Genomic DNA, 12418 nt, shown 5'->3' on the forward strand with positions numbered 1-12418 from the left:
CTATTTGTCACAGGATCTCTCTGTTCTGTTGTACTTGGACAGACTCTGCTTTCTTCTATACAGTTTGTAATCTAAACGTTTGCATAAGCATCATAATTTTTTAGAGCTTGCTGTCTCCCCATGAAAAAAAGAAGAAAAAAACCCCCAAAATACAAAAAATGCTCAAAAACCAAACACCCAAACCACCACTAGACTGACCTTCGGCAATCAGCATTTTATTGCTCTGTTTGTGGTGAATGAGGAGAAATGGGATATTTTATATCACCTACTAAACTCCTCTCCATTAGCCAATGCCCTGGGTACAGAAGCCTTCAGGCTCTGCTCATTTCTGTGCCCTTTTTGGCAACGGCAATAAACAGAATTTGGTCCATTCACAGTATTTAAGAGTCTGATTCTCTAGGTACAGTTCCTCAGAGCACAGTAATTCATGTCAACAGAGAAGCCGTAATGTGAACTTGTGAAATAAAGTCATGGCCATCCTAGAAATACACAAAGACATACCTGTCTGCCACTGTTCACATTTTGTGTGCATTTCACAGTTATTGGGAAATATCTTCACAGCAAGATTTCAAAGCACTGTAATTAATCAGTGTATATTCAAGTTTGTGATGTTTTATAAGAGACCTGAACTTTTAAGAAGTCTTTCAGTGGGGTTTTGTTCAGATTATACAATACTTGTTCATTTGCAGATGAAGCCCATCCCTGCATTGCTGCCACAACAAAATCTCAGGCATCACCTACTGCCTTTCATAACTAAGTTCCAACACATGAAAGCATTAGTAGTGATGTGGTGTGCTTCATTAAAAATAACAAGCTATTGAACAGAGCCATCATTTTAAATAATTCCATAAAAGTGTTTATAGAAAAATTACACACATAAATTACTTAAGTTTAGCTGGCTTTTCTTAATCACTGTAATACATGGTACAAACCCAGCTAATCTTTATGAAGTGTGAAGACTGTACCATGGAATATGAAATACACAATTATATAATGCAAGATTCCAGCAGCTGCCTTTAATTGGCCACGACCCTCCACTGGTGCAAATTAGGGAACACAGTTTGAAGACCTCCTCTCAGGCATTTCTCAAGATTCAGAAGCTGGTTAAGATACTGGCTTGATGGTAAAGAGTCATCAGGATTTCAGTCAGAAGACAAAAAAAGCAATTTACCTGAAGAAGGTGACAAAGAACTGCACCAGATCCATGATAGTATTGTGTTGTGAGAAGGCAATCTGCAAATAAAATAGAAGTAAATTACAACATTTTCAGACTCAACAGCTCTTTTTAGGCAAGGACTTCATGGCTCCATGGATGATTACTTTCAAGTGTAATATCAGTCTAGTCTGCACACACCTGCATTTATGATAAAGTGAGACGCGCAGCTAATTCCCATATCCTTGTTGGTGTCAAAATACAAACAATGGAATATAATACTTTTACTGAAGTAAAGTTAATAGAAATATCCTCTTAATATGAACAATAAAAAGAATACGAAATATATTAAGAAATTGTATTGCTATGAATTGTCTTGTTTATAGTCACCAACACCATCTTCCATTTTAATAACAACACTGAAACAAGGTTTTAGAGAAGACAAACAACATATAGTGCTCAAGATTAATACATTTAAAATATTTTAATTGTATAATATTAAAATTAATGCATATGTTAATTTAATTTTAAAAAAGATAAATCTGGTGCATAATAAAACAGTTTCAAAGCAAATTACTTTAAAGACAAAGTAATAAATACTCTTTTGGGCTACATTTTTACAGCCTCACCAGAACATGCATTAGTTCAGCTCCTTGCTGTAATTTTAGTGAATATTTAAGAATTATCTCTAAGACAGCATATACATACAGACATTCACACTTGCATGCAATAAAGCCTATAATTATCTTTGTAAGTACTTTTTGCTAATGTTAAGAACAGTACTTAATAGTTATGTTATATCTACAAATATCCATAAGTCCCTGTCTTGCTCAGTTTTTCAGTTTATAATTTTCAAACTGAAGATATAGAGAATCTTCTACTTTGAATTGTACCAAATGTTTATCTAACTATATTTACAGTCTTTTCAAATAATTGTTGGGTTTAGAGATCTCTGTGCATTCAAGATCTGATCTTGACTAGTAATTACACCAAATTACTCTGAATCCCTTTCATAGCTGAATTGCGAACTTTTGAAATGATAATTCATGATACTCAAAAATTTACTTTTTTTCTCTCCTTTTTTTTCTATTTTAGGGCAAAGCCATAATGTAAACTTCAGTAATAATGGTGTTACCGTGCCTTGTGCCAGCACAACACAGCTAAACATAGACCAATTACTTAGAAGATAACGTCTGCGAAAAGACCAGAAGACTTCTTTGGCCCAGTATAAAGTGCATCCCAAACAAAAACAATTGTTTAAGTATACCTTGAACAAAAATGAAAAGCTTTCCAAACTCTTTTTTTTTTTTTTTTTTAATGCTGTCTGGATTCACTTCAAATACTATTTAATATTCAAATTCACTCCTGGTGTTTCCAGAATGTTTTTTACAAGTACCATACTTTAGGTGATGAACCAGCACAAGGAGAAAAAATCATGCCAGTGTTGATAGAGTTCACCTTTTGTGATTTGTTGAAATGCTCTTTGTTGAAGAAGCATTTAGATTTTGCATTAGTACAATTATTTTCATTCAAGGTGTCAGAATTCTTTAACAGCCTCTCTGAGTCTAGAAACAACTCCAGTCAAGCGAAAGTCTGCAATCAAACCCCTCAATCTGATCAAAATCATACCAGGAAAGTTTTACCCCAAACTTTTCTAAGAAACTATAGTGCCTCTGCTTCTCCTTTTCAACACAAAATAAATATGAAGTAAACAGATTTACAACATTTCAATGATGTTATATCATTGATTATCAATAAAGAAATGATTTGCATATTCCCAAGCTCAGGAAAATGGACACAAAAGGAAGGATTCTACATTTTCCAACTTCTACTAATCTAACCACCTACTCAAGATAAGTGCAGTGTTCTATTGCTGAAGATGTTTCCAAATTTATGGAAGAACATCTGTCTGTTAGACTTGCTTGGTTGGTTGTATGGGATTTTCCTGAAAGTACTCATACTTTAAAGCAGAAACACATTTAGATATAAAGTTTCATCCCAATAGTAATTTCCAATTTTAATCAAACATCTTCTAATAATTACATTAGAGTTACTGTTTAAAAGATGAACTACAGTATATTCTGAACAGTATCATGTATCTCAGACTAATTTCAACACAGAACATTAACAAAAAGAATACATATTTTAATTATAAAGTAGACCACAAAGAAGCAAGCAAATGTCATGAACCTAGGACTGATACAAAGGACCATAATACAATTAAAAAGATATATTTCCATGGGGGTTTAATATAGATATGAATGTAATTGTCCTTTTGCTTGTGCCTATACAGATAAGGGACAAGAAAAGGAAAATTCATCCAACCCCAGGTTTTCACTTTGGACTTAAAGATACTGGAGAAAATTATCTCCTTTGTTAATTTGTATCATACCTTAGTAGTTTTCAGTTTCCCCAAAACATCTAAAAAGCTTGTGGATCCCACAAATATTATCTCTATCTTCTCTTACAAATAAGGATGAAGATAAATATCCTTTCCATCATTTCCTATGGAATAAAACCAAGTGCCATGTGGAACATAATTTTTTACAGCAAACGATAACCTCTACGAGTTATTGTTATTATTATCATTACTGTTATTGTTGTTGTGAACTGCAGTTGTATTCCATCAGATCAAAGTAACACATATACAGATCGAATGTAGAAAACTTGGAGAGAATGAAAAGATTCCAAACCCAAATGTGGGGTTTACATTTATCTATCTATCTATCTATCTATCTATCTATCTATCTCTGTATTTTCCAGCTCACAGTCTTAAGAGATAGAATGATATATCAAGAAAAGGCTGATGAGTGATAAATGAACTGTGGCGATTGTTCCAACAAACAGAAGACATGTCTATCTTTTTTCTCTGCCACATTCAAGTTTTTGGAAAGTATGTTTTTAAAAAAGCAAGTTAACAAACTTTTTTAAGGATACGTGGCCTAATTGGAGGAAAAGGCATTGTGACTGCTGGCAAATATTTTACAGCAATTAAGGATTCAAAAGTCAGATAGGCAGCAGAATATGCCAGAGAGCACTGACACAAGGATTCATTGCAATCAATGTTTCAATTCATGGTACTTCTTAATTTTTTCGTGTTTTGGTTACACACATGAGGTAGGAAATACACTTTACACTGAATAATGATGGATGGAATAGGTCTGTGGAAAGAGGAACACCTTTTGAACACAGATTTTTCCAGCCTTCAGAAGTTAATGTCTGCAGGGCTGGATTCATTTGTTCCCATTTCTCCAGTTCATCTTTACCTTGACTATCCCATGCAGCAGTAATAGAGTCCTACAGAACAATAGGTCAAAATCTGTTCCACGACAAAAATGAGACAATCTTGAAAGTCTAACTCAGGGACATCTTTCATATGGAAATAGTAAGTCTGCCCTCAGAAGTTTCTGTTTTAGTTTAAAAATATAGGGGTCAAGAAGCCATCTCTGCAATTCTAACGAAACCAATTGTGCAAAAGGAAAAGGAAAGGGAAAACTAGGCACTAAATCAAAATTCCGTATTTGCAGTAAACAGTAACCTAATCCATGAAATGTTTCATATATTCAAATAATGTACACAAAAAGCAATTATAATCTGTGCTCCATTTCACGACATTACCCACTAAAGCAAACTTCTATCTGCTCAGGCTTTCAAACCATGAACAAATACTTCCGTTAATGCAATTCTTCCATCTTCCATTGTTAATAAATTAAGAAAGAACAAATAAGAGAAACTAAAATAAATACATGGCAAAACTCTGATAGAAGGTCTAATTATTAAACCCTGAAACATAATGCAATAAGGTCAGACATAACCCAAACTAAACTGCCTGGACTGTGTTGATTATGCCGACTTAAACCCTGCAGAATTATTACTTCCTTCAGTATCATCAAAACCATAATTTAATTTCTTCTTGGATAGAACTATTATACACTCCCACACTGGTACTAGGTACGTACTGAATCAGAAGAAATGGATACCGACTGAACATAAAGGCTGACATATTTTGTTGTCCGTCATCTTTCACACTTTCTTGAGGGACACTTTCTGACTGAAGCAACTTCAGACAAAAAATATTAAAGTCAGCTGAGGAATATATTTGTGTAGATGGCCACATTTTTGTGTATAACTTTTTTATAAGGAAAATGTAAAAGATCGAACACTGTGATAATTTGGAATGAGGATGCTAGAAAATTGAAACACATAATAAATTCTCACATTTATTTGTTGTTGTACAAAGTGAAGTTTAGATATCTACTCAGCAGAAACATGACAGCAGAGACCCAAGTATAAACTATTTTAAAGACATTACTATGTATTAGATAATAATTTTGGGTATATCTTTAAACTCAGTAAACACATGACTACTGAATAATCAGCAGTTACAAAGGAAAAGATAAGATACTCTGATTTTTTTTTTTTTTCTTAATATAAATGCAATTGTAAGTACAATTATATATTGGGATATCTTTAGAGAGAGTTACAAATGGTTCTCACTCTTCTTTCACACTGGACTTCAATTATGAAGACTGACCTGCACAAGTGAGAGATGGATGGTAGGAAACTGTCAGTTTCCCAATAGAAATATTTAACAGGCAAAGCACAAAATATATTTTCTTTTCCTTTGGTAAACAGAAATTCCAAGAGAACATGGTAAGGAAAGGACAAGATTACCAACAAATTGTATTTGTCTAAATAAGGGAAACATTAAACTCTTGGAGGCTAAAAATGCCACACATTTATTTTACGTACTGGGTTTCCTAAAACTTGAAAAATAAAGTTTGAAATGTATCTGAATTTTGCCACGTGGAATATGTCAAATCTTGTCTCATGTGTGAACCTAGTCTAAATTAGTCAGATAGCTTATAATAATCAGCAGAGATAGGAAGGCATTTCATAGGTGGGTGACTCTAAAATAGATGTGGAACTCTCATAACTTGGAAGGGATTACCCTGTGGAGCTGCCATTTCTCTCCACTAACAACACAGGGATTCTGTGATTAGTTCAGACTATAGACCTAATGTCAAACTTAGAATATAAATAATGTTAGGTGAGATAAATTTCTCCCATGGTTTGTAAGCACTCACCGGGTATTTCTGTAAAACTGTAACAATAAAATAGGCAAAAGAAGTATTTGTTGTTGGGATTAAATGATCTGAGAAGCAATACAGAGCTAAGTGCCTGCTAGCAGAATCCTACTTCCTTCTGCTGCGTTAATGCCTGTAGAGAATTCGGTTTGATGTTGACAAACAGTCCTCCCAGATGATAAGATTTAGTGATAACAAAACTTTCATACTGATAACATAAATAGAAAATGAAAGATAACAAATAAATTCAGACTTCACATCAAGATTTGATCAACAGCTTCCATAGGTTATCTCTGCTCACTGAAGCCTTGTCTCTCATGCTGGCACACACTACATTATCCAAATACCCACTCCTTCATTTCTCAAAAAATGTAGTAATTACAGGGTATTTTTTCAATTATTCAGAGTCACGAGAGGCAGAAAGACAATCTAGTTTTGTATTCAAGTAAGATGAAAGACATTCCTAAATAAAGTTATAACAGCTGAACTTTTTTCCTACTGAATAGGCACTTTAAATCCAATAATTTCATTATTCAATTAAATTCAATATGCATATTCCCCTTCTTTATTCAATGTTATGCTTGTGTACACATATGAACAAACATATACCACACAGAAAACCCTTCATTAATAAACTCCAAGAAGTCAAGGAGAAAATCTAGGACAGGGAACTGTTATTTAACTTACAGTTTTATTCAGTATGCAAAGCATTTTCATAGCGATTCATATGGACATTATTAAGAAATTGAAATATTGGCTACTAAAGTCAGTGAAAGAATGGAAGAAAATTAAAAGACAGATAAGAGAGAAATGACATGTTTCAAAATTAAATAAAAAAAAAGATTAAAAGTAATTGACACAAAGACCTATAATACTGGAAAGTTATTTTAGACATAAATCTTCGCAGGATTGAGTTCTCCTACAAACTGTGTTAAACAGCAGATTTCTAGACAACATCTTTCAAAACTCTGGTGTTTAAAAGCCTGCCTAGATTAAATGGACAGGAAGAAAAATTAGATACAGAAGTGAAGGGAATGAAGTGAGAGAATTTGTCAGGCAGAGTTGAATGATTAAATTCTACCACAATGAGAAGCATTGCATGACGATATGGTTTTGTTTGTCAAGCTACATTAAGGAAAAGCCATTTTTGTCACTTGCTAGAATTGAATTTTCCTTCCAACCCCAGGTTTCAGCTTCCTTGTTATCACTTCTTCTGACATCTTATTATGACTTGATAAATTAAGGAGTTTCTCATTAGGAAAGTAGCACCTGTTGCGGAATGTGCTCTTATCACAAAATCACAGAAATGGGGATAGGAGGAACATCACAAACTGAGGTTGTTCAACTTCTCACTCTAAGCCAGGCTACTGTCAGCACCATATCAGGCCAGCAGTGCCTTTCCCCAGCTAAGTTTTGGAAACCTCCAGGAACAAACATTCCATGGCCAGTCTGGAAAATTTGTTTCAATGCGCTATTGCTAACACAACAAATTTTTTCTAGCATTCAATCTGAATCTCCCAAGGTGAAGATTCCACTTCTCCGTGTATTCTGAAGTTTATAAACAGAAAAATGTCCTGCATGGAAGGTACTTTTCACATTTCCTAAATAAATAAATAAATTTACGCTGAGCTATTTGAGTGACTATAGAACTTAGTATGGTGGTCTGGCATTTAACACTCATACCTATGTGTATGTGCAGAAACACATATAACAGAGACGGCCAATGTGCTGCTAAAATGATGAGATTTTTTTCAAATTTCTTTAAGTCTTTATTTTTTTACATCTACAGTAGAGCTGCCTGTGCTAGACAATCTACCAGTTAACCCACTGGCTGGTCTCCAGCCTAAGAAAAATGATAATAAAATTTTTATAAGGCTACAAAAGCTGAATTTTTAAAATTTATGCAATGTTTTGTTCATTTTAGAAATCAAATACTTGGTTAGAAAAGGCAAAACATGCCCTGAATTTTGCATAAAGATCATGCCATTCAAAATAATGTATGTAAAACCCATTGTGAGATGACAAGAAAAGGGCAAAGCATTTTCTTAAACATGAAGAGAGTAATTTCCCAAAGTTTATTGTTATAAATGTAGAGCATGCTATAAAGCTGTTGGAGCTGTGGAATAAAAATTTTGTATTTGCAATGGCACTTTTCTTGATTACTGTGGATTAGCATATTTATGAGGTTACTCAGCCTCAGGTTTAAAACCACAAATCAAAGGTTTATATCAGCATGGGTAATGGATTACACAGCGGTCTATGGCCTATGATATCCCAGAGGTATCTGTCTTTCAGAAGATTTATGTGTATAATACCACTTTGTAGAAATTACACTTTCTGATCTTTCGCGTGGTGCTTGGTGATTCCCCTCTCTAATGTCTAAAACAACCAAAAAGCAGCATTCTCAGGCAGCAGAGAAATTCATTGATGTATTTTCCTATTCTCCTCCTCACTTTTTGATACGGCCATGAAAGACAGAGGCTCTAATTCCTTGATGTACATAGCACCACTACAATGAGAGCAGAAGCCAGTGTGAGCATACTTGATGCAATTACTTCTGAAAAGAGGAAGGAGTCTGCATTCCAGCAGCCATCCACAGCACAAATACTTGAATTTTGTTTATTCTGTGAACAGCACTGTGATAGAACACACATAAAACTTTTTAAAGTCTCACTTTGTTCTTCACAGGTGAGTGCCGATGACATGACTATCAGTGGTAAATACCTACTGACTTCCTTTTGGCTTCACAAAAACCAGGATTTCAGGGCAGAATGCGAAAACAAGAAATTGAAATGCTTAGTCCTGCCTCTCGCGAAAGACTAGCCAAAAGAGAAGTCAGGTAGGCGTTTTCAAGACTGTGGGTACCCAAGTGAATCTATTTGCTCATCATTGTGAAATGATGACAGACACCAAAATCTCATTAAACTCTACAGAGAAAATGTTCTTCAGTTTTATTATTATTTCAATCTTTTACTGAAGATCCACATCTCTTGGAAAAGAAAACCAAAGTACGTGAAGAAGGGTAAGGGAGTTGTTTACATGTGCATGATGAGTGAAGAGGACACATAATAACCTATATAATTTAGAAGAGTCAACATCAAAAGGCATGAGGAAAAAACACAGAGTTTTTAAGCTCTCTGTATTGTACATTTATTCCATTGAAGAAAAAGTGTGGGGGTTTGTATGTAAGGGATGATGTCCACTTACCTATACAAGGAGCAAGACTATTCTAAACAATTTTCTGCTGAAAGAATGACAGACCACACTAATGTGAAAATACCAATTCCTTCAAATAAAGGGGAAGTGGTTGAGTAACCTAAAAAACACCCAGCATACCAAGAAAGAAAATATATAAGTAAGAAAATGAGTTTTATGTTTTCCCTTGAAGAGGTGATCAAAATGCAGAAAGTGACAACTGAGACTTTTACAAAATAAAATTAAATTGTGAGGATTAACAGAACACATTGTGATTCAATTTTGTTATGTTAATTTTACTCTCTTTCATTTAACTTTTATCTGTCATTTGAAACTCATATTATAGTGCAAGCTGTAATAAATTTGAAAAAAAAAAAAGCAGATACAACTGTCAGCTTGAGACTTCAGTCACCCTCGTAGTACATTCTGCAGAGTCAGGGTGATGTAACACTGATATATCACTGATATATCACTGAGGATATGCTGTCACAGTCAGAAGAGTATGTGTAAAAAGTGCAGAGAGATGTGTAATGGCAGTAAGCAGAAACCTTTTTTAACAACTTGCAGAATTTAGGTTGGGAAAGGTGGATGAGTAACTGGGTTTCAGGGAGACTCAGAATGATGTAAAACCAAAGAGCAGGGCCTGCTCAGGGGCAACAAGACCACGCTGACTTTTTGGCAATGACATGCTGGACTACACTGATAGGAACTGGCAACAGTCATTCCCATGAGACTGCAGCATTTGTAACAAAGTTTTATAACTGAAATATAGAAACGAGAGTCTAATGTATGAAATGCATCACCTAGAACTGTGATCTGGAGGCTACCTGCAAAGCTCAGAATGAGCTCATGGACAAGCAGCAAGGAACTTCAGATTTATTTTAATTCATAAAGGCCCCATTGTTGAAAGGAAAACAAATATTTAAAGTTGTCAGCACTGAGTGTACTTTTTATTCTCACTTTTTAAAAACTGGATTTCCCGGTATATTTTCTAGAAGCTCTATTTGCTTAATTAGGCTTGTGCAAATCAAAAGCGACCATTTGTCTGTTGAACACTTTTAACAAAATCAAAATTCAAAGAAAATAAAGACTTTTGCAGCTAGAGCACTTCATGCTTTCAGAGAGAAGAAGGAAAATACTTTTCAAGAACCCTATATAATTATGATGCTGGCCTGCACTGTGTCAAGACATAGGTTGTGCCTTTTCCTTCCTCATGTTGAATACTTTGTAAGGCAGAAATATTAAGATCTGCTTTTGGGGTTATTGTTCAGCTATTGAGATTCTTTCCATTTGAGTAGGATCAGAGAGGGTGTCTGCATAGCCAAATTTGATCTCAAAATAGTGAATATCATCTTCTGACAATACAAGTATATGAGTCAGGGCAAAGATCCTACATGCAAAAAACCCACATTCGGAAAGATAAATCCAGTTTCTGTTACACAGACTTTGGAATTCTGAAACACCTCATGTGCTGTTCTGTATGTATATGGCAGAGGAGTAAGGCAATAAGTAAGAAACTTATTTGGAAGAATAAGTCTAGGAAAGATCAGGTATCTTCCAGCCTTCCTCTGCCTCAGAAAAATAATCTCTTAACTAGGGGAACGTTCTCAAAGTGCAATATGGTAAACTAGAGGAAATCCTCTAACAAAACTTTGTTTCCTAAAAATCAAAGCTACAGAATGTAGCTCTGTACGTCCTGTGTGGACAGATGTGGGCTCAAAATTTGATTTTAAAAACTCAGCACCTACAAGATTTTTAATAAGAGAACAACAGAGATGACCTCAACTGTACTAGCTGAGGGAAAGACACACACACAAGTGCCCATGTTACCACAGAAGGAAATGGAAGAAAATACTTATAAAACAATCAATTATTCACATTAGTTTTAGACAAAGTATGGGGGTTTCTGCAGAAAGCTAGGAAATTTGAGGCCACTGTTTTCTCCCATAGCTACCAGTTTTTGAAAATCAGCTGAGCTGGACCAAAAAATACATAAAACAGTTTTGAGAAGCTTTAGCAGGAAAAATTACTTTCCTAAAATTTGAAAAATGGAAAAAGGTTCTGCTTAAAAAAAAAAAAAAAAGAAATTAAGTGAAAACTTTGTTTAATCCTGAAATATTTCTCTGGAAAGTTTTAGAAGTTAAAAAAAAAAACGCAACTTTTTCCAAAAATTTTCCCACATAATCGTCATATTTGACAAACTCCAATTATTTCACTCTGGAAGCCTGAGCAGACTTTTTTAAGAGGGGCATGAGCAGGGCACAGAGGAACAAATACCTTAAAAGACAATTCAGACTATCTGGTTTCAAGTGCAGGAAGGTGTTGAAAAAGTGAAGTTTAGAAATTAAAATCATACTCTACTCCTTGCAGGGTGAATTTCTCACATACAGATTTTAAAGGTATCTATCTTGCCAACAGCCATGTGTAAGAAATATCCTCAGAGTATTCCAAGAAAGATTTTCAGTACATTTTCTGCGACAAAAATACAGCAGAAAAATGTCTTCCAATAAACGTATTGACTACACTCAAAAAGAAGGGTTGGGTTTTTTCTTCAATGATTACAGAATTCCCCAGATCACTCTATTTTACCTAATACCCTTTTTTCCAAATGAGAACATACTCATGGTTTTCACTGAGACAAGAACATACATATAAAAAATAGAGATTTGTATATTTATTCTTTTGGAGAACAAATGCTTAATTGGCTTCTAGCTGCAAGTGAGGGGTTTTTGCAATTATTTTATGCATCTGTAGAGGGCTTAATGCTGATTTATGTTGTTTACTGAAATCTTGACTTAGCCTGGTGGGAAATAGTACAATGAAACCATGTGACGATATTCAGAGGTTACAAGCGATTTCCATAAATGAGATGTTCTATACTGCAAAACTCTTTCAATGCAAATCATTCTCAATAATATTTTTTTTTTTTAAACACTAAGTTAAAAGAGGTTTATGTACCTATTGTCTTTTTAAACTTGAACCT

At 34.4% G+C, this 12418-nt stretch overlaps 1 protein-coding gene across 5 annotated transcripts in view; it reads right to left on the reverse strand.

The window, feature by feature from the left end:
• The window catches only part of ATRNL1 (attractin like 1), a 442356-nt gene that overhangs the window by 220647 nt on the left and 209291 nt on the right, over window positions 1–12418 (reverse strand). For all 5 annotated transcript variants that reach the window (XR_004241537.1, XM_032116252.1, XM_032116251.1 and 2 more), the window contains exon 25: window positions 1172–1233. Coding sequence is in view for 4 of the 5 variants with exons in the window: in XM_032116252.1 (XP_031972143.1) it covers window positions 1172–1233 (62 nt within the window). In the remaining variant the exon portion in view is untranslated. The remainder of the gene's footprint in view (window positions 1–1171; window positions 1234–12418) is intronic.

The sequence above is a fragment of the Corvus moneduloides genome, chromosome 8 (genome assembly GCF_009650955.1).
Source record: "Corvus moneduloides isolate bCorMon1 chromosome 8, bCorMon1.pri, whole genome shotgun sequence".
Taxonomy (NCBI): Eukaryota; Metazoa; Chordata; class Aves; order Passeriformes; family Corvidae; genus Corvus; species Corvus moneduloides.